This window comes from Anabrus simplex, chromosome 3, assembly GCF_040414725.1.
Source record: "Anabrus simplex isolate iqAnaSimp1 chromosome 3, ASM4041472v1, whole genome shotgun sequence".
Classification (NCBI taxonomy): domain Eukaryota; kingdom Metazoa; phylum Arthropoda; class Insecta; order Orthoptera; family Tettigoniidae; genus Anabrus; species Anabrus simplex.
In genome coordinates, this window is record NC_090267.1 from 25,650,421 (window position 1) to 25,674,926 (window position 24,506).

Here is a 24,506-nt window from a genome sequence, read left to right on the forward strand (position 1 = left end):
CCTTTACATTTAAAAACAATAGTGTGTTAGAGTAATTTCAACTCGAAATGTATCCATTCCGTGTCATAATAGAACGCGCATTCCGGAACGTGGAGGGGTAGCTTTCCACACTTACTCACTTCGGTGGGTCTACAGTGTGCTTCATGATTGCTAAGTTGAATGAAATCGGAATTCTTTTGTATTCAACCTTTTAAGGAACGCCGTAATATCACATAACAGGCAGTGTGCGGGAAAACAGAATCCGCGAACACTGGCGATGCCGACAGTTGACGAAAAAACGTGGCTCATATAATAAATTGTAGGCACCGAACAATATTGTCATTGCCGGTGAAACTGCATTGCTTTATTTTTATGTGAGCCCAAACGGTCTTATGGTTTTAAAGGAGAAATTGCCAGCTGGTAAATCGTACAAGGGTGAGGGATGGGGGTCATAGTAGTGCGTTGCAATGCACATGGAAGCGAGATACTTTATCCCCTCGTCATAGGAAAGTTCGATAAGCTACAATGTTTTAAGGGCGTCGGGCACTTTCCATGCCAGTACAAAGCATCTAAAAATGCAAACAGTACAGAAATCCAAAAAATAATGCATCTGCACAGAGGAACTGGCATAATTTATCCTCGTCCTTTAATTGTGCGATTTTTTTTCTTTCGTTGCGTGAGGTTATGTTTGTCAGTGATTTATCCAATTGCATTATTTGAACATTGTAAATGCACCTTGTTGGATACATTTTGGAAATCGTTTTTTCCATGGCATTTGAAAGGTTTAAACTGTGAATCGAGGTGATTGCATGTATTAATGGGTCTTAGAATACTTTGTGACGCGGCAAGTGTTTACATTTCTGAAGTACGAGAGAAGTGCTATGGCGGGAAACTGTACAAGGATAGAGTCATAGGAAAGTTCGATTTTGAGGGCATCGGGTACTTTCTGTGTAAATACAAGGCATCTAAAATGCATACAGTATAGTAATCCAATTAATAAAACACTTGCACATGGGAGCCAGCATAGATTTCTCCTCGTCTTTGAATCGTGCTTTTTTTTTTCCCTTTCTTTCGTTTCGTGAGGTTATGTTTACCAGTGAGATAGCCGAGTGCATTATTTGAATACTGTAAATGCACCTTCTTGGATACATTTTGGAAGTAGTTCTTTTTTTCATGGCATTTGAAAGGTATAAACTGTGAAGCAAGGTTAACTGCATGCAGTAACGGGCCTTAGAATATTTTGTAACGCGGCAAGGGTTGGTACTTCTGAATTGCGAATTGGCGGTTAATTCGAAATCACGTAATTCAAAGTCCGATTTTTGAGTCCCAATGACTTCGAATTAACAAGGTTTTACTGTACTTATGACACTAAGAGCCATACATTGTCACGTGAAGAACAACTGTTCATGTTCCTTTCATCAAATTTACATAAACCTTTTTGCCTTTTTTCTCTCAAGTTTTATGGATATCTTTGAGAATTCAAACGTAGCTCTTCAGTCAAGTATGCCTCACATCCCCTTATTGAGGTCAGTTTTGGAGGAACTATGGAAGAATGTGATGGCAAGGTTTGTGAAACCAGACGTTATTAAAAGATCTTCCTCTCTCCTTGTTGTAGATTATCATACTCCAGCAAAACAAAAGGATGATTGTGATCTGATGATAGGGAACTCTGCGTTTGTTTTAGTGAACACCTTGAAGTCTGAGGAAAAGTGCATATTCTTTAAGTCTGTTAGAAAGTGTTTCTCTTCATCGTGTGACTACATGGTACACAAATTTCCATTCAAAGATGTAGTTTTAATTAATGCAGAAGTTGCAAATATTTCTGCTATAAGTAAGGCATCATTTTCTAGCCTTAGATTTTTCATTAACAAGTGTCTGAACATTTTGACTAGTGAAACGGAACATTTGGGTAAAGAAACTGATATTCTGCATTCCCAGTTCTGTAACTTTCAGCTTGAAGAAACAGACCTGGCAAAAGGAGGAATTGATGTTCAATGGGCATTGGTAGGTCAGATGAAATCAGCTGCTGGTGTACTTAAATATGACAGACTCTCTAAGGTGATGCTTGCTATTTTATCAATTCCACATAGCAATGGAGAATGTGAAAGGATTTTTATCAGAGTCACAAAGACAAAAACACAGTTCAGATCCTTGCTGTCTGAACAAACTTTGGAGAAACTTTTAACCTTGAAATCAGTTCAGCAAGGCAAGTGCTTTGAGCAAAAATTTAGTTCCAAGTTTCTGAAGAGGGCTAAGTCAGCTACTGGTGTGTTGAACAACAATTAGTCGTAATGTGATCACCATGTTGAAGGATGAGAAGTCACATGTTCCTACAGTTCAGGTATGTCCAGTATTTAGTATTCACATGTAAATGATGAAAAATATATATATGGGCAAATAGAATTGTCAATGTATTGAATTATACTGAATTTGTACATGTTCTGCCATCAGTGATGTGTCGTAATACGTCGCGATTCGCTGTGAAAATTCTCCTTATTTTTCACTTTTGAAAGTTGGCATGTCTGCAAGTCTTAAGAAGAATAAAAAGACAGCATCATAAGGAGACACTGCATTTAATTCAAGAACAATTCAGTAAAACTCAATCAAGAGACTACTACAAAACCTTCAGAAAACAGCTCCAAAAATATGAACCCCCGAGCCTACTGATGAAGGATGAAAATGATAACCTGGCTCATAACAATAAAGACAATGCAGAAATTCTGGCTAAATATTTCAACAAGCTTTTAAATTGAGAGGAACCTAAAAAACTCCATTTGGACACCAACAACCCGATAAAAACACCACCAGAGAACATCAATCCGGCCACAATAAAGGAAGTCTACCAAGCACTGAATAATTTAAAAAATTACAAAGCGCCAGGAGAAGATCAGACCTTTGCGGAAATCTTGAAATATGCAGGAAGATCAGCAAAAGTTGCCCTCCATCAACAACTTGTCACTATCTGGATTAAAGAAGAACTACCAGAACACTCGACAACAGCCCTCATTCACCCACTGCACAAAAAGGGAGTCAAAACCGAACCTAATAACTACAGGGGAATCTCGCTCCTAGACATAACATAAAAGATATTTAAAATAATCATCCTTAATAGGATAAGTTTACAACTTGAGAAAGAACTAGATTATCTCCCTATATCCATTCTCCCACCCCTTTCCAAAGTACTAGAACGCTTGGTACACGAACAAGTCCTCACTTACTTGACTAACTTCTCACTGCTTGACTCTTACCAATCTGGTTTCAAGAAAGGACACAGCACGACGACTGCCCTACTGAAAGTAACTGATGATATCCGACAGGCAATGGACACTCGACAAGTGACTACTGGTTCTACTTGATTTTTCTAGTGCTTTTGATACTGTTGTTCCTCAACTGCTGCTTTCAAAATTGGATTCATTAAATTTCAGCAAGACGGCAATAAACTTTTTCAGTTCGTACCTCAAAAATCGCCGTCAGTGTGTCAAAGTAAATAATAGCAGATCTGAGTGGCTTAACAAACCCCTCGGTGTCCCCCAAGGGTCTGTACTTGGACCATTGCTGTTTGCAATTTACTTACACGATGTTGCCAAATCGATTACACATTGCAAGTATAATCTTTATGCTGATGATCTGCAGATCTACTACCACTCAAGAACTGATAAAATTCAGAGTGCTGTAGAAAAAGTTAATGCTGATTTAAATCTCATAAGTAATTTTGCATTGAGTAACAATCTCAAAATTAATCCTCTTAAAACGCAAGCAATAATCATTGGTACTTCGAAAAACTTGCACGTCTTAAAACAATACGAAATTCCTCCTGTAGCACTAAGCAATACCATTATTCCATTTTGTGAAACAGTTATGAATCTTGGTGTGGCTATAAGCGAAACATTGAACTGGTCGCAACATGTGATGAAAGTGTGTCAAAAGGTATATCAAAGCCTGCATCCTCTGAAGCGGTTTAAAAATATATTTCCTCGGTCCTTGAAAATAAAGCTCATTCAATCACTCTTGTTTCCAATTCTCGAATACTGTGATACAGTTTTTATTGATATCAATAATGAGCAAAGCATGAGACTGCAACGTGCCCAAAATGCATGCATCAGGTATGCATTCGACATACAACCATACGCCCATGTATCCCCATTCTATACACAATTATCTTGGTTACGACTGAATGGCAGACGTAGACTCCACGCAACTACTTTGGTGTATCAAGTGCTTTCTGAAAACACTCCTCCTTACCTATCCACCAGATTTCGCTACCTTAGTTCCCTGCACCTGTTCAATACCCGGTCAGGCTGTACGCTAGAAATTCCTGTGCATCGAACCGCAACCTACAACAGATCGTTCACTATCACCACCATGAGCTGGTGGAATGAACTCCCCAATGACATCAGGGAAGCTAAATCTAAGACAAAATTTAAAATCCTTTGCCAGCGTCATCTTTTAAGCACTTCCAGTCTTTCTTGAGTGTGAATGGGATGCATGAATGAGAGTGAATATGGTTGTTTATTGCAATGTTTCCTGTATATAATTTAGTTATACTTTACTCACCTTAGTTTAGTTAGTGATACTTTAGTTGCTTTAGTTATACTTTAGGTTGTAAAGATTTCATATGTTTAAATTTTATGTAAAATATACATTGTATATACATGAAGTGGTTAAGTGTAAGAAAGGGCCGGGAGCCCTAACTTCGCCACAATAAAGACGCTTTAATAATATTAATAATAATAATAATAATAATATCAAGGAGGTTTCAGACCCTGGAGGAGCTGTCCTGATCAGATCATGAGTCTTAAGTTGATAGTGTACTATAACAGGAGAAGAAACAGAGATGTGGTGATAACATTTGTAGATTTCAAGAAAGCTTATGATTGTATCCATAGAGAATCTCTGTTTAAAATGTTAAGACACCTTGGACTACACCCCAAGTTAATAAACATGATACAATTGACTCTCACTAACACCAAATCAAAAGTGAAGTTTAGGGGTGAAACATCGGAGACATTTGAAATTAAAACTGGACTATGGCAGGGAGATGGGCTCTCACCACTATTATTTAATTGTGCTCTAGAGATGGTAATGAGGGAATGGTTTAGGAAATGTCTCCCCAAAATAAAGATTGGCTGAAAAATCAAAACAAATTGCCTGGGTTTTGCCGACGAGTTAGCATTACTAGCAGTGGACATAAAAGAGGCAAAAACCCAGATATCAGAACTTCAAAATATTGCAAATAAAATTGGCCTCAAAATATCATTTGAAGAAACAGAAATTATGCCTCAGAAACCAACACAACTAAAATAAGTTACCATAAATGGTAATAAAATCAAAATAGTAACTCAATTTAAATATCTTGGAGAAGTAATAACACATAACCTAAATGAAAAAATCTCAATCCAAACTATAACAAATAGATTAGCTAAAGCACAAAAATTAACATGGGATATCTACAAAAAAAAAAATTATCAATAAATGCAAAAATAAAACACTATAACACAGTTATAAAACCGGAAGCTACATATGCAGCAGAAACACTTTTTCACCTGAATCAAAGACTTGTAGACTTCAGAAAATTGAAAGGAGGATTGGAAAAACCTGCATCAACAAAAAATACCAGAAAGATGGCCAGTGGCGGATAATACCTAACAAAGTCGTGTACAGAGAGCTAGAACCCATTACAGATACTATGCCTAAGAGGAGACTGGGATTCTTTGGACATATCATGAGGATGCAGGATTCAAGACTTCTGAAACAACTAGTTCAACACAATCTTGTCTCAAAAAATACCACAACAGGATGTAAATGGATCAGAGAAGTAAGAGAGGATCTGAAGGATATAGGCCTTACAACAAAAGACACCACAAATAAGATAAAATTGAATACAAAACTCAAAAATACAAACCTCTGCTTTGCCCTTACATGAAACAAACCAACAATTTAAGATATTACCAAAATTTATTAGGATCAACCTATTCAACCCTGTTAATCTTCCACAGCCAACAGCGCGTAAGCTCAACACTCCGCCCATCTCCTCTTCTCCATTACACCCCTCTCCCTCAATTCCACATCTTCAACAGCCAATAGCGCGTAAGCTCAACACTCCGCCCATTTCCTTTCCTCCATTACACCCCCCTCCCTCGGTTCCACACAGATACAACACACGACATTCAAATCTTACTCGTTCCGAGACCATACAGACAACCAGTTCATACTACAAAAATCGAGAACGTAATTGAGTACATATCATTTCAACTAGTTTTTTCTTCTTTTTTTCCCTCGAAACTTCGTATCTTTTTATTCTCTTTTCATTACAGATTCTTCACCATAGATCCTTCAATAGTCAATCTATATTTAAAGCTACAGCCAACAACAAGTAAGTATGTTCCCATTTAACTATCAGTATAAGAGTTAATAACCACTCCAGCTAGCAAAGACCTACACGGCAACATTCAGGTGTGAACTTTTTATCACCCTGTCAACAAAATTATGGAGACTGCGGACCCACTTAATGGATTAATGGATCCAACAACTTTATCATCTACACAGCGCCATACTACAAGTTCTCAACAAGAAAGTTTCAATGTCATCTTAAGTAGCTACTAAGGTCCAGTTAACCTTCTCTTCAACATGTAAATCAAGTTGCTTTTAGCCGAATTTCACTCGAACTTTGATACGGCAACTTTAACTTTTTTGTTATTATGTGGATAAGGACTAGTTTGTCTATTTTATAAAATATTTTAAATTACTAGTGTAATATCATACCAACTTGAACCTTTTATTTGTAAACATTTTAAATGAATTTAAATTATTATTTAAGAACTCATAACAATTTCTCACATTGTATAATACTCATTTCCAATCTTATATTCTCATTTTTAGTATTTTTCACCATGACAATTAGGATCATGATTTTTATCTTTGAGGTATGAGTGTAAAAAGGCTGATGATGCCCTTATAAGGGGTGAAACATGTCCCTTCAAATTTTAGTGTAATAAGATGTAAATCCTAACTTTGGAAACTCAATTGTATTGAATAGGTTGATCCTAATAAATTTTGGTAATATCTTAAACTGATGTACATTTCAATACGGACCAAACATGAAATTTGTAACATGTAACAAACCAACAACACGCACATTTTCAACTGAGGAAAGGGCACGAAGATCAGAGCGTCTGAAGAAGTACTGGGAGGACTGCAAAGCCGAAACAATCCCTTCGAAGAGACCTGACTAAAGTGATCCTATGTGGTCATAAAATATTATTTGTATATTATATATTATATTGTATGGGAAACCACGGAAAACCATCTTCAGGGCTGCCGACAGTGGGATTCGAACCCACTATCTCCCGGATGCAAGCTCACAGCCACGTGCCCCTGACCGCACAGCCAATTTGCCCGGTCATTTTCACACCAGGCAAATGCTGGGGCTGTACCTTAATTAAGGTCACGGCCGCTCCCTTTCCACTCCTAGGCCTTTCCTGTCCCATTGTCTCCATCCAATGTCGGTTTTTAAAAAATACTGTTGTAGAAAACTGAATCTCTAATGTTAAATCCAAGAATGAAGAAAGAAATCAATTGGCTCAATATGGCTTACAGCTCAACAAAATGAAAACCTGATAGATGACATCAAAATAATCGAAAGTCAGTGATGAGGACTTTCTGCAAGTGATGAAATTAAAATATCTTGATCTTTGATCACTCGTGATGGCCATTTCATCACTGAGGTAATCACAAGACTTATTGAACATGGATGAAGTGATAAATGATAACAGGCATCACCTGCAATGGCCCAGTGAAACACAACCTCAAATTGCAGACCCATCATATTGTCATCTGACAGGCATCACCTGCAATGGCCCAGTGAAACACAACCTCAAACTGCAGATCCATCATGTTGTCATCTGTCTTATGACATTCGACAATAAAGAATGTTCAGCAACTAGAAAAGTGTTAAGAATTTTTTTTTTTTAGTGGAAGCCATCTTTCCAGTTTTGACCTATTTATTATATCCTGAATTAGTTTTGACAGACCAAAGACCTCACTATAAAAGAGGCAAGAACGTAGATTGATAGTGATAGAGTCAGAGATGCTTTGGTGATCGTGTGGGTCACTAAATTGGATTCTGCTTTCAACTTAGGCATGAGAATATGATTTGGCAATATGCCGATCCAGGAGATAATGCTAGTTTTGACATTTGCTGCAAGCAGAAGCTGCTACAATTGCAAAAATAGGCTACGCACAGGAAGGCCTAAGAAAGAGACGTTAGGAAGAACAGAGCTACATAATGACACCCTGATATGGCCCATGTTTGAACCAAATGGAAACAGTAAAGCAGCATAGGGGGAAAAATGGTGATGAACAATATGTTTAACATAACTTTAATAATATTATTGCTGGCTTTCTGACCCTACGATGGCGAGTTCAATCCTGGCTCAGTCTGGTGGTATTTGAAGGTGCTCTAATATATCAGCCCTGTATCAGTACCTTTACCGGTATGTAAAATAACTCCTTCAGAACAAAATTTGGACACCTGTGCATCTCTGAAGACCGTAAAAGTAGGTAGTGGGATGCGTAAAACCAATAACATAATTATTGAAATGCATATTCTGCATTTTTTTACATGTATAACTCTCTTTTTTATTGTTTCCTTTATAATAAATTGTGTTCTCATGATTACTTTTCTGTCGCTACTGTGTCTAAATTTAGTGTAAATATGTGATATGAAAGTGAAGAAAAGTTCAGGTTTGAAATTTGAAAGCAATGTTCCTACAGAGTAGAAATACATTTAATTTGTAATGTGTTTCTTTTTTTTTTTTTTTCTTTGTATGTGAATGTTACCTGAAATCATCTTGACTGTGAAATTGGACCTTTATTGTAAATGAGTATTATTTGAATAATATGTGTAAGGTCTCTTTATCATTTGCTGTTTCTATACAATATTGAAATTATTTCTGGTCTTTTTTCTCATTCTGCTCTGGAACACTGGCAGAACCTGTGTTATCCTCCACATTACAAGTTGAGAAAGAAATGGAACTAGTGGAGCAAAAAGTTCAGGAGTCTGTGGAAGGACTGGAGAAGCTTCAACATGATCTAGAGAGTGATGAGGTGCGTTTGCAGAGCAAGGTTGATTCACTCAGGTAAGATTCTTGTAGATTTTTTTTATTATAGAGAATAGTTACATTTTTATGCACTCATTTATCATGCAAAGATGCCTGCTATTGAGTATTCTCCCTCATTATTCTGCAATACCCAAAGGGAAAGTAATACAGTATTCTGACGGGACAATAAAATTATTCCTTGCATAAAAATCTGAGAGAAAGTATGTCAGCACTGCTTTGTTTTACTTCTGTACCTAACATTTGGTAGCTATAGGTATAAAATAGTGAATTTTGTCTGCTTCAGTCACTGGTGTTAAACTTGCAAACTGGTTAATCATTGTTACATCATCAGTGTGTGATGTGGTTTGTGAAATAGTGAACAAAACAAGTGAATTCAACTTTTTATGAGTTCATATTCTATATTTCTTTATATGGCTGAAATTATACCATAATTACCCGCGTATGACACCCTGTTGTTTTCCTTATCATCTTCAATAATAGGGGAGGGTATGATTTCACGAAATATAGGTTTAAAAGCAGAAGATACAACATCCAGCATTTTTATATCAACACACAAAATAGTTATATAAATGTACATTTATGCAAAATGTTATATTAGCCTATTTAAACAGTTTTGTATCATCCCCCTTCTGCATTACCAGAGCTAATTGTTCGCATGACTTAAGCGCTCAACGAATTTCACTTTAGTATTTATAGAAAACCTACATTCACCCCAACAACCATTCATAGTAACTCCCTACACCCCGATTCACACAAAAAATCAGCGTATCACAGTTTTATCAACAGAGCTTTTGAAATCCCGTTAAACAACAAAGAGAGAAATAAAGAATTAGCCTTCATTCGACAGCAGGCCCTTATTAATGGTTTTAACTTAAAAACCATTAACGGATTAATTGCCAAACGCAAGCATAAACTACAAACAAACTTAACAAAACAATCAGAGCAAACAAAAAAGTACGTAAGGTTCACCTTTAACAATCCCAACATTTATGCAATTACCAATTTGTTCAAGAAGCATGACATAAAAATAGCGTTCTCGACGACTAACAATACAAGACAAAAATTTTTCAACCACAATATGGTCAATCAAAATAGCGATGAGCGGTTCCAGGATTCAGGTGTTTATAAACTGACATGCAATCAGTGCAAGGCCACATACATAGGGCAATCTGGACGTAACTTCACAATAAGGTACTTAGAACACGTCAACGCGGAGAAACATAAAAGATTCTCAGCAATGGGAGCACACATGAGTGAAACAGGCCATAGATTCACTGACATTAAACAAGACCTATTAATTCTCAATACGCTAAACAAGGGAAGGTTAATGAACAGTCTGGAAAATATTCATATCCTTCTAGACAAGTCATTTAATAAGGACAAGAATTTGAATGAAGTAAACGAACAGAGGAACCCCTTATTTGAATGCATACTGAGATACATTGAGTTATTACGAAGGAAGCAAACACGCCCAGCGCATACTTCAAGCAATCACAAGGCCGATACGTCACAAGCAGTAACCTCCTCCCCGCCCGATATAGCAAATGACGACGCGTCCGCATTTCCCCTCCCTCCTAACCAGGCTAACTCACGAACTACAGCACACAGTTACAATACAAGGCTGAAGGCAGCCGGATTAAACCCACTCCCGCAGCACGGGAAGTTAAACTAACACGCAAGACAAGGGTAAGTTCATACTTTTATACTTTCCTACATTTAAAGACTTATTATCCGTTACGTCTTTCAAACTCCAACTAACAGCCGCATTTTTCCTGCCAGTTACAGATCGTGATACAGACGATCCAACTGTTTTCATACAAACTACAAATTAGCAAACTTCATATTCGAAACAAGCCACACCTCTCCACTCAACAGGAGACAAGAGACGTGAAAACACCGGATGCCTTCTCAAGGAAACTTTTTACTAATAGCTCAACAGAAATACTTCACATAGTGCATACAAGTTCTTCAGTAATTCAACGAACTCATGGAAAATTCACAAGACTCATAGTGAACTGTATTTTAGTCCATCAGCGTTTTAACATTAAGATTTTTAATAATAAGTCTTAGTTTAACTAACAAACGCCTTCAATGCATCCCCCCCCCCCTCTTCCCCCCCCCCCCCCATCCATTCACACACGCGCTACTAACACTTGTTTTTAAGGTTTTAAGAAAATTGTGAGACTGTTTTTAGCTAATTTTTACTTTTGCCAAATGCAAGCAGCTGATGATGAATGCAACGCATTCGAAACATGTTCTGAACTTTTAATCTAATGTCTATTGAAATAGCCTAAGGCTAAATAAAAGTGAAAGTATCGATCAGGTGGATTCTTGTTCCTTCAATTAATTGACTTAAGCGCCACGCCACAGCTGCACAGCGCCATGTGGTGTTCATATTGTTGCATGAAATATAAATATTTGGTTCTTATACTGACTTTTATGTCCTCGCTTTCATATTTTCCTTTCTTCACACTGTGGAAGGAATTAGATGTTTTCTTTGCTCCCAGTAGTTAGTCTGTCTGGATATACCAATAATTAATCATACATGACAGAACTTAGAATTTACAACTCGCTGCTAAGCACATTCACTTGAAGGATGCCATAAAACTTGTCCTCTTGCTCATTTTCACTCCAGTTTTGTACAGAATGCTTCCTAATTACACACTACACATGGCCGCATGGGACACAAGAGTTCAAAATCTGGAAGAGCAGAGTGGCTAGGGCCAATGCACAGGTGAATATCTACCAACCCTTCCGATTTACCTGGAAACTTTCTGTTTTTTAACTCATCTTCCGATTTTCTGATTTATTTTTAATTCTTCCTATTTTTCACCAATATAATCTTGAGTACAGTCAATACTCTTCCCCTAGTATTAATTATTGTGTGCTTGTATCATTTACGTAACCCCATTTTCAAGTGTATTTATTTGGCAAGTGTATTGTCCATCGCCTTTGTGTATTGTGTTTCTCACTCATGACAGCATCGTGTGTGTTTTACAGCTGGGAATTTGAGACTGCAATCGTCCTACAAGAGAGAGAGGCTAGCGCGTGCTAGCGACTCCGTTAATCAGGACAAAAGATTGAGTTTCTTGTTTGCGCGCTGTTGACATCGTTTCTGTACAAAGTTTCATGGTAGTTGTAGGCCACATGATTTTTATTGCGGTTCTGTGCTTTTCCCCCTGTGGAAATCGTATGTTAATAATGTATGAGACATATTGATCTGTTTTGTATGTGGTAGTTTTGCGTATTACAGAGAGTTATGTCAGTGGCAGTTTCTGGTATTTTCTCTTCACGTTATGGCCACAAAACATAACAAACGTTATCTCCAAGTGTTGAGAGATACCTATAATATTGAATTTCTGTTCATGTTACAGTCTAATAAAGGAAACTATTATGCTTTTCATTTCATGTTTGTTATTTCTTGTAAACATTTTAATGTTTTCTTAGTTTAAGATTTTAGATTTAATGGTCAATTCACCTTGTAACTGTAGGCCTTTTTTTATCGAGACCATGGCACAATATACACGATAAAATACAAGAATTTAAAAAATCTTCCTATTTTTTATTTCTAAAAGTTGGCAGGCATGGAAGTGGTGCAGAAGCTTGGGTTTTACTGTTAACTGAAATGTTGCAGTTGCTGCCTGGTATTTTGAAAAAAAAAACATTTTTTTGTTATTCTCCAATATTTTCTCTTCTTTTCTTTTGTTTTTTTGCAGTAATAGTCTATATAACCTTATTTGTGTGGACATCTTGGTTGTAGTGGACTTTGTGTACATTGAACAAAGTGCTGTGGACCTAGAATGCTTAGAGGTGCAATGCCAACAAAACCGTATATCTTCTCCACATGAGCTGGTTTTAAACAGACTGTGCCAACCCTGCTTACTGTACAGAGTAGGCACGTTCTATAGCAGAGAGCTAAGGCTGTGGTCATGAGAACTTGTGGCTTTGTGCTTCAGTTTGTTCCCCTTAACTTCAGTAGGATGCTATTTCATGCAATCACCTTCTGCTTGGTGTTATAGCAGAGTGTGCTTTTTTAAGAGAGTGGTCCAAGTGACTCTCAGTATATCATGCATTTATAGTTAGTGGAAAAGACTTGTGATCCTTGAGCAAAACTTACATTCCTGACATTTATATAAAATTATCTGCTATAAATGTGTCTTCCACCTTGTATTTGGAAGATTGTATTTGTTTGTATTTATTCAAGGCATGTGTGGTTGATGATGTGCTGTTTTATAAATTCTGAAATAATGTAGTCTAATGCACTGTAATATTTTTCCAGAGATGAGAAAGTAAAGTTGGAGCAAGAGATTAGTATGAAGACTGGACTTGTGAGGTCTAAAAGGGAGGAAATGAGGAAGATCAGGAAGGATATTGAGGAGGTAAGCTCATTAGCTAATATTCTAAGCCAGGATTATTGTTTACTGAAGAAATTTATAGATAGTTACATTCTCTATAATTAAAATGGTAATAAAAAGCACAATATAATGCGAACCTCTCGGGTTACCCAAATATACTGCAAGTCAAGAACCAATGAAAATATCCTTCAATGCCCAGACTGAATTTCCCTGTTTCTCCAGTTATCTCCTGTCACTTCCAAGGTCTGTCGTCTGTCTAGGGAGGTCGAGTCACGAATGGTACTTATGGAGCCGCCATATTGGGTCTTGGTAAGTGAACGTAACGAAAGGCAATTGTATTCGAATTTAGAGGATTTAGGCACCAAATATTGAACAAAAAACAGACGAAAACTATTTCTCGTGCAGAATTTAACGGGCATCTATTGTTCATGTATAGATAACTGTACAACTCGTAAATGATATGAATGCATTTGTTTGTTTTTGATTTTGAAGTAAAGGAACTTTGTGCCTTCTATACTTTATTGCACTTGATATGTCTTAATGATGCGATATCACAATTTGATGACGGACATGACTGTTGCATGCGTAACCATTTTCAACAATACAAAATCATCTGACCAATCGGAAATAGGCTTAGAAAGTGCCAACTTCAATTAATGAAATAATTTTACAAAAATGAAAAGTCTCTTCATAACAGCATTCACAGCTATTTGAAGAGGAAGATAATTAATAGAACCTAAATTTCATGTTTTTGAGAAACAAGAATCAGGAGAAGTGCTCATGTATAGTCCTAAACTTTCACTTCTATATTACTTGATCTTACCGTGTTTCTAATCAATATCGTCTGTCAAAATACGAAATACCGGGCGAGTTGGCCGTGCAGTTAGGGTCGCGCAGATGTGAGCTTGCAGATAGTGTGTTCGAACCCCACTGTCGGCAGCTCTGAAGATGATTTTCCGTGGTTTCCCATTTTTACACCAGGCAAATACTGGGGCTGTACCTTAATTAAGGCCACGGACGCTTCCTTCCCCTTTCCTATCCTATCATCGCCATAAGACCTACCTGTGTTGGTGCGACGTAAAGCCACTAGCACAAAAAAAAAAAAACACAACATAATCTCATTGACAGAAATCTGTACAGTACCTCTATTATATCATGAATAGATGAAATATTGAACTTAAAAGTATTTAAGGACAGTTGTAGTAAATTTCCTTGAGCATTTCCTTTATTAAGAAAGTAGGAAGGGGTACTGCGTTTTTAAAAGGTTACTTCAGCATGTTGACAAAGACTGAATGCCTCTTGACTTCATCATCATCCTAAACCATCTCCAGTTTCCCGGGTTTAGTATATGAGCCTCCTCCATCTCATCCTGTCCTTGTACCATTCTTCCTCCACCAACTTGTCCCAATCATGACCTCTCAGCATTACATCGCTCTTAACTAAATCTATCCATTTCCTTCGTGGCCTTCCCACGGGTCGTCTTCCTTCTACCTTTCTGTCAAATTCCTTCCTTGCAGTTCTGTTTACTGGCATCCTCTTCATGTGACCAAACCACTTCAGTCTTGATATCTGAATCTTATTTAGGAGAGAATTGTCTATTCCTACTTCTTCTCTAATTTTCTCATTCCTAATCTTGTCTTTCCTGGTTTTCTGGATCATAGTGCGTAGGAATTTCATTTCAGCTGCCTGAAGTTTGGAATTATCTCTATTGGTCAGTGTTGTGGTTTCGAGACTGTATGTAAGAATTGATGTATAATAGGACTTGTACAATGTCATTTTTGTTTTCATGGGTATTTGCTCATCCCACAGCAGGTGTCTTACCTGGTGGTAGAATTGTGTTGCCTTATTGATTCGATTGTTCACCTCATGTTTTGCTAGGTTGTCATTTGATATAACGCTACCCAAGTATTTGAAAACTGGAACGCTGTCCAGTTGAGCTTCATTTAACATGACTATTGGTTCTGCTCCTTCCCCATACACTTTCATCACCACCGTTTTGGTCTTGCTGATGTTTAAACCATATTTCTTAAACTCCTCATTCCAGCTTTGTATTCTCTCTCCCAATTCATCTTCTGAGTCACTCCAGATCGCAACATCATCTGCAAATGTGAAGGCTTTGATATCTCTTTGATACCTCTTGACTTAAGTGCATTAAATGATGTTCGCTGTCATCTTTTTTTTTTTTTTTGCCAGTTGCTTTACGTCGCACCGACACATATAGGTCTTATGGCAGCGATGGGACAGGAAAGGTTTAGGAATGGAAGGAAGCGGCCGTTTCCTTAATTAAGGTACATCCCTAGCATATGCCTGGTGTGAAAATGAAAAACCATTTTCAGGGCTGCCGACAGTGAGGTTCAAACAAACTATCTCCCGAATACTGACTGCACACTGTTGTTATTCATTGATGTGGTAAATTATTTGGTTTTTGAGGCAAAAATACTCTTCTCGTATATAACAAGAGTGATGTTCTTAGCTATTGGGTACTAGTTTATGGATAACCCATGCAGCTGAGTTGTACAAAGTTGTGGTGGTGGTGATTATTGTTTTAAGAGGAAGTACTATTGGGCAACCATCCACTTTTAATACTAATCAGAGTGGAAATTTTGAAACGATCTGACACTTCGAAAAATTGAGGTACTGGCCAAAGAAAGACAAATGTCATGAGGTTCGTGAAAATGAAAGACTCCCAAAGCTTTGACTGCTCTAATAACGTCGGGGCCAGAAAAGAACAAGAGTTGACCAAGGAAGAGCTCACCAGAGTTAAGAACTACGTGGTCCATCGTAGGCCTAAACGAAGAAGAAGATATTACTTCAATGGAAATGCCTTATCCTATTCAATATAGTTTTTGATAATTTCATAAGGAAATAAGTAGAGTTTGTGATTTTTAGCATTTGCGATAAATGCGAAATATGCCAAAACTTTGTCAGTGTATGTGCCTTCATCTTATATGACCCGTACGGGTGGTTTTTAGCTGTTTCGAATTCGCGATAAAATGCGAAATTGGTTCAAAATGCGAAATTATACAATTTATGCGAAATAGATGCGAAACTCTCAGTTTTATACGAAATAAACATATATATTTTTAAAAACGATGCATTTTTCTTAAAAATAAGATAAAAATGTTGTTATTTATTTCAGGAGAAATAATTATTACGGCGCCCATTGCGATTGTAAAGCAGTAACATGCTTTGACGGACACTTCCGTCTTAGTGCACGGAACATCTATAAGTTCATTATAGCAGTTAGCTGGTCGGAGAGATTTATTCTCTTTGTTTTGCAGCCTAACCGATTGATGTCAGATGATACCTGACGCTATTTTCTCTGTGTAAATAGTAACTCTGAGCTGAAATACGGAAAATTAAAAGCACCTCATTTTGCCGCTTGTTGTAAACAATCATGGCGGCATCCAAGCGCGGCATGGATGAGTTTATTCATAACTGGCTTGAAAATAGGATGTTGAAAGTGGAAAAGATTCTCTGGAGAGTGAAAATACTTCTTCTTCTTCTTCTTCAAATGACAGTGATGAAAGTGATTCCTATTTCAGTTCCGAGATGATAGTGCCAATTGAAACTACGTGACAAAACCAGAATGCAACAAGAGCGAGTGAGAAGTCTAGTTTTCCTTTTTTTGGGGGGGGGGGGGGGGAGTTGCTTTACGTCGCACCGACACAGATAGGTCTTACGGCGATGATGGGACAGGAAAGGCCTAGGAATGGGAAGGAAGCGGCCGTGGCCTTAATTACGGTACAGTCCCAGCACTTGCGTGGTGTGAAAATGGGAAACCACGGAAAATCATCTTCAGGGCTGCCGACAGTGGGGTTCGAACCCACTATCTCCCGAATGCGAGCTCACAGCTGCGCGCTCCTAACCGCACGGCCAACTCGCCCGTTGAGACGTCTAGTAAAATGATACTTGGAATTATGATCTTGTTCACAATAAGCCTCTTTCTGTAACATGTAAACCAGTTTTTGAAATTCACTCTATAGTGAGGAGGGGGTTGGGTAATAATCCGAAAGAAATGGACTTAGGGAATGAATTTCTAACCCCACAGTTCTGGGATCACGTTACTAAGGAAGCCAATGCCTATGCCTCTACATTTCTTGCTAATTTATCTGCTTCCCTTGAAACCAGTAATACCTACGAACAAAAACATTGGTTTCCTGTTACTATAGACGAGCTAAAAGCTCACTTTGCTTTGTGTATTCTTATATGATTAATCAAATTTATGTTAAAGTGACGAAAAAATAAATAGTATGTAATGGAATATTTCCTTTCACAAGTAGGCCAAAGGGTTAAATCATTCAATGTGTGGAATTTCTTTCACTGCCTAAAGAGCACTGCAAAGACCAGTCAATCAAACAGCAAATACACTTTCAAGCACCATGTTCATTCTCTTTGTGTGTTGACCCTTGATCTTAGTTGGTTATTCTTGACATTGGTGTTGAGTAGTAGTTCTGTTTAAAAGTACGGTAGCAATTTATTTTATTGTCTGTTAGCCATGGGTGGAAGCGAAGTGACGATCAAACAGCATGCGGAAAGTCACAAATCGGGACATTTTTATGTAAGGATACAGATGGCCTATATTGATGTGCCAACTCTGCAATCAAAAACTTGAAGAAAAAAATGTTTTGCAGGCCTTCCTTTGCCTTGGCAGCACTTCTGTCCATTTGGGCCTCTACGAACAGTGTCGATGTAGAGTTTAGCAAGTAAAAAACATAATTGTAACTGATAGGCGGTCTCAAATGAAGGAGGACACCTTTTAAACAATTGGCAGGTTGTACTTAAATCATCATTGAAATTCCTCTTCCTTGTAGGTGTGTTGTACTGTGATAAATAAATACGTTCAGAATAGTATTTTTCACTTTGAAATTGTGTTTGTAAATTTGAAAATAAGCATATTCCTGTGTGTTCGTTAATACTTCTTGCAGTCTTATGTTGATGTTTGTCTTGTTTTCCATAGTGAATTCAAAACTGCATGACGAGCAATGTGTGATTAAACAGTATGATTTTACTCCCAACCGTTGTGTGTGCAATTTAGCAAATTATGCCTGTTTTTAACCAATTTGCTACAAAACGCTAAATTTGAGAAGTTTAGATGCTACAAAATGCTAAATTTGAAAATCAAAATGCTAAATCTCTGATTTTTAAATGCTATAAACCACGAACTCTAGAAATAAGGTATTGTGAATTGGATCCACTGATTATCTTAAACTCATTCATTCTTCATTGTCACTTTTTAAATTTTAGTCAGTGGATGAATTTTAAAATTTTAATTATATTTAACATTTTATTTCATGCCATATCACTAGGAGGCCAATGACATCGATGTTAGGCTTCTTTAAACAACATGCATCATCATGATCTCTCTCCATTGACTCACTCTGGCAGCAAACACGTGTATGATATTCAAACATTTGTGCCTTCGATTATATAGCGTTACATGTAATTGATCTCATAATGGAACCATATTAAAGTTGATATATTAAAATTATAAAATTTTATTTACAACCACCTATTCAATACATTACAATATATTTATTGGATTATAGTATTCACTATTCGGTGTTCCACGTCATATACAGTTTCCTAGTCTTATTGCTAGCACGTGCATATTGACTAGTTTAACGTGAACTCTCTTTTTGGTATCAAGATGTGTCTCTCCTATGGAATTCACAACTATTGGCATTCACGTCATTCGTAAACCTTAGTTTGTATTGCTGTTATGTGCCTTTTGACTGGTTCAAGTTGAATTTGCGATGATTCAACAAACCCTATTTTAACTCTTGTTTTAAATTAATTTGAAGGAATTCCAACCTCACAGTTCTTCATTTAATCCACGCTTCACACATTAATATATATTTTATTGTCCACAATGTCTATTGTCATACTTTAACAACCCCATGACTGTTTTAATCTACAGATTGTTTATTTTTAATGCATTTCACGGTAAATACTTGTTTTAAATTTGCACATATTTTGTTACAATCTCAAGTGTATTGTTCATATTGTTTTGATCGTTGATGATTACTCCTTTGATATGTGGATACTATTTTGATCATTTTTAAAGTCAGGGCCCTGGCCTAGTCTTTGTGCATTAATGCCTGATGATTAGGGGGCAGATTTCTATGACCTAAAAATGTATGAAATATGTATGCACTTATGACCTAAAAAACATAAAAATATGACCTATAAAATTCAAAATATGACTTAATGAATAGCATCTACGTTACATAGAAGCACTTTTATTACGATTGCTACAGGCTGCAATTAATTTACATTTTTAAAAATGTTTAATTCTTCGAAATCTTTAAACCCAAAATCAACTAAAATGATGAATATTTCATGAACTCGTTAAGGTTACGCTGCATACTCCTAGACAAGGACGGACTCTGTGGAGGACAAACACTACAGTTAATTTCACTGTTCAATATTCAATCAGTTTTAATTTATACACAAAACATATGTTATTTGAATGAAACTTTCATACCTGATCTATTCTCCATTATCAGAACTGTTGCAATTTATGACCACATGCATCTTAAGATTGTTGAATGAGAATCCCCTCCTGTTGTCGCTGAGTATCATCTTGTAGCAAGAAAAACTTCTTTCGACATCACATGATGTAACGGGAGCGTACTTGAATGGAGTTAAATCACTTGGAGAAAATTCCTGGAAATCTGCAGATGAAGGGTTTCCACAAAGAATGTCACTTATTCCACGCAGGTACACAAGTCCGCTATTTTTTCCAGTATATTTTCTAATTTTCTACACACCCTAGATACTATTGTTCCTTTCGCATGCTTTAATTCCTGTTCAATGCACTTTACAACATCCAGTGCATCGCTTAGTTCTGCACCTGAAACTTCCAGTTGCGTGATTGCTCCATATAAAGAATTAAAATTGGACTTTATGTAAGCCAGGTCCGCTTTTAATGTAGTGCTTGAAAATAAATCTTGCGTGGTTTATATGGAGGACGATTCTGCAGGATCAAAAGACTTCACGATCTTCTCCACGACATCTAAGTTGTTGCAGTAGTACACTGCGGCATCGCGTTATAACTGGCTTGGGAGGTAGGCGTAGTGAAGGTGCTGCTTCTTGAAATTTCTGAACGTGAAGCGGAGCTTTGACAAACACTTTCTTACAGTTCGATATTAATTTATCAACTTCAGGGTAGCTACTTCTAACTTCTTCAGCTGCCCTATGCAAGGCATGTGCAAGACATGTCACATGTATCATTTTCGGGTATAGCATTTTAAGTCCCTTGGCTGCCTTCACCATATACGGAGCAGCGTCAGTTACAAATAGAAAAATGTGCTCTCCCCTTGCCCCGTTTGGCCACAACAGATTCATTGAATTGTCGAAGAGAACTGCAATGGTGGAATGGTTTGTCTTCTCTAGCACTTCACATGTCAGGAGGAATGTATCTCCAGGCCGGTCTTCCTTCAGCGTGCCAACGATCACATTTGCTACATATCTTCCATCCACATCTGTGGTCTCGTCTATTGAAACCCATATCTTACTGTCTCCCACGCCACGCCTTATTATATCCAACATCTCTTCATAACAAGGGGTCAGATAGTCCTTCCTGAGAGTAGATTCGTTGGGAACAGGATGCTTTGTATATTTTTCAAGAAACTGTCTGAAGCTTTGACTGTTAAGTTTCTTTAAAGGAATATTAGACGAAACCATCATCTTGCAGAGATCTTGTGAAAATTGTGAACTCTGAGAACTTGATGTCGGGGTTTCGAATAGCAGACGTTGCCTATTTTCGAGTGCAGAATATCTAGTTACACAATTCTTATGTTTTACAGTATTACAGTGTTGTTGCACAGAGAAGCGTTTTTCGGCAGTAACTTTTACCTCACACAATTTACAGAATAATATCACTCCATCCATACTGAATATGTTTTCACCGAACTCGCGAACAAAACTTCGCAACTTTCCACAAATTGAGACTTTCGTTTTAGGCATATTGAAAGGAACTGAATGACTGAAGCTCCCTAATGACCAAGGTCATTCAGTGTGTTGAAGGTGAAAGAGGGAAGGGGAAGGGGAGAGACAAGAACAATGACAAATAACTGCAGAATTACCTCTGCTTCCGTGTAAACGATTGCCCGGTTTCCAGGAATTGACCCAGCTAGCAAACAATAGCTCCTACCTGTTAGAAACATTCCATACACTACTTTATAATGGTTCTTCAGTAGTATATTCCAGTCTATCCTGAAAAATAATTTCTAGAGCTTATTCTGATTTTTATAATACGAAATTAAAATGAAAATTACCAAAATATGCCGTTATAATGATATTTTGTTGAAAATATGCCATAAAACTTAAGAAAGCCTAAATATGCATTTATATGCCCAATAAAACATGTTTAATTTTGATCATCATGCTTGGAAACATGTTGAAAATACAAGACTATAAGATATAATGTTAAGGGAAAAAATATAACTGGTCATAGAAATCCGCCCCCTGCTGATGATGTTCGCTGTGCAGAATGAAACGTCCCATTATTTAAGATACTTCATGATTATACTATAATCCAATGAGTATATTGTAATGCATTGAATAGGTGGTTGTAAATAAAAAAATTTATAACTTGTCCGTCCTGACTGACTGACTGACTGACTGACTGACTGACTGACTGACTGACTGACTGACTGACTGACTGACTGACTGACTGACTGACTGACTGACTGACTGACTGACTGACGGATTCATCATCGCCGAGCCAAAACTACTGGACATAATGAAATGAAATTTCGAGGATACATTTATAGTACAATGTAGGTGCTCGCTAAGGGAAGATTTTTGGATATTCAGTAGCTAAGGGGGTGAAACGGGAGGTGAAATTTTAAAATGAGTGTATCTATAACTCAAAACTTTAAAAGTTTACAGACGTAAAAATTGGTATTTAGAGTCTCCTTTAAAAATAAGGAAACACATATTTTTTTGTTTTTGGAAAATCGCAATGGGAGGGGTGAAAAGGGGTGACAAAGGGGTTGAATGCCTTTAATGAGGATACTTACAGTACCGGTATATCTCAGAAACTGAAGGTATTACAGACATGAAAATTGGTATTTGGGATCTCCTTTGAAATTAAAGAAACATGTATTTTTTTGTTTTTGGAAAATCCAGTTAATGGAAGGGTAAAAAGGGGGGTGAATTTTTAAAATGAGTGTATCTATATCTCAAAACTTGAAAAGTTTACAGATGGAAAAAATTGGTATTTAGAATCTCTTTTAAAAATAAAGAAACACATATTTTTTTGTTTTCGGAAAATCCTAATAGGAGGGGTGAAAAGGGGTGAAAAAGTGGTTGAATGCCTTTAATGAGGACACTTATATCTCAGAAAATAAAGATATTACAGACCTGAAAATTGGTATTTGGGATCTCCTTTAAAAATAAAGAAACATGTATTTTTTTGTTTTTGGAAAATCCAATTAATAGGGTGGGGGGTTTAAAACGGAGGTGAATTTTAAAAATGATTGTATCTATATCTCATAACTTTTAAAGTTTACAGATGTATAAATATGTATACATAATCTCCTTTAAAAATAAAGAAACACGTACATTTTTTTTCGGAAAATCCCAACAGGAATGAAAAAGGTTGAAAAATGGTTTGAATGCCTTTAATGAGGATAGTTATATCTCAGAAACTGAAGAATTTACAGACCTGAAAATTGGTATTTGGCATCTCCTTTAAACATAAAGAAACACACGTATTTTTTGTTTTTGGAAAATCCAATTAATGGCGGTGGGGGGGGGGGGAAGATTTTTAAAATGAGTGTATGTATATCTCAAAACTTTTAATGTCTACAGATGTAAAAATTGGTATTTAGAATCCCCTTTAAAAATAAAGGAACCCATATTTTTTTGTTTTTCAAAAATCCCAATAGGAGGGGTGAAAAAGGGGTTGAATGCCTTAAATTAGGATACTTATATCTCAGAAACAAAAGATATTAAAGACCTGAAAATTGGTATTTGGGATATCCTTTGCAAATAAACATGTATTTTTTTTGCTTTTGGAAAATCCAATTAATGGGGGTTAAACAGGAGTGACAAATTAGGGTGAATTTTTAGAAAGACTATATCTACAGTATATCTCAGAAACGTAAAATGTTACAGATGTAAAAACTGGTATTTTGGAATCTCCTGTAAAAGTAAAGAAACATAGGTGATTTGTTTTTGGAAACTCCACTTAAGAGGAACTATAAAAAGAGGGTGAAAGTTTAAAATGAGCATTTCTACAGTATATCTCAAAAACTTAATATGTTACCGAAGTGAAAAATAGTATTTTTTATCTCTATTAAAAATAAAGAATCATGTATTTTTTGTTTTCTCAATAACCGCTTGGGTGGAGGGCTAAAAGTGACTGAAAATGGGGTTGAATTCTTATAATTAGGATACTGATATCTCAAAAGCTGAATATGTTACAGGCATGAAATTTGGTATTTGGAATCTCCTTTAAAAATAAAGGAATACGTAGTTTTTGTTTTTGGAAATCCATCTAAAAGTGGGAGGGAAATTGAAACATTAGTTGAATTATTTGTATGAGGATACTATTATCTCAAAAACGAAAGATTTTGCAGACGTGAAAATTGGTATTTGGAATCTGCTTTAAAATTAAAGAAACACGTATTCTCAGAAAATCCAATGAATGGCGGGGGGGGGGGGGGGGGGGAGTGAAAGAATTGAGAAATTAATTGAATTGTGTGAGGATACTTACATCTAATAAAAACTGAAGTTGTTACAAACGTGAAAATTGGTATTTGGATCTCCTTTAAAAACAAAGAAAAACACGTTTTTTGGGGGAAATCATCTTGGGGAGCGGGGGTGAAAAGGAGTAGAATTCCTTTTATGAGGACACATATCTCAAGAATTAAAAACGTTAGAGTCGTGATAATTGGTATTTTGAAGATCCTTTACTATTAAAGGAACAAGTATTTTTTGCCAGAAAATTCACTTGGGGGGGGGGGGGCTGTGAAAGGAAGTGAAAAAAGTTAATTCTTTTTTATGGGGATACTTATATCTCAGAACTGAATGTAACAAA

General features: G+C 36.7%; 1 protein-coding gene across 1 annotated transcript in view; it reads left to right on the top strand.

The window, feature by feature from the left end:
* The window catches only part of rad50 (DNA repair protein rad50), a 266,867-nt gene that overhangs the window by 98,810 nt on the left and 143,551 nt on the right, over window positions 1-24,506 (top strand). Inside the window, exons 9-10 of the mRNA XM_067142492.2 lie at window positions 8,969-9,116; window positions 13,378-13,477. Of these exons, the coding sequence (XP_066998593.2) occupies window positions 8,969-9,116; window positions 13,378-13,477 (248 nt within the window). The remainder of the gene's footprint in view (window positions 1-8,968; window positions 9,117-13,377; window positions 13,478-24,506) is intronic.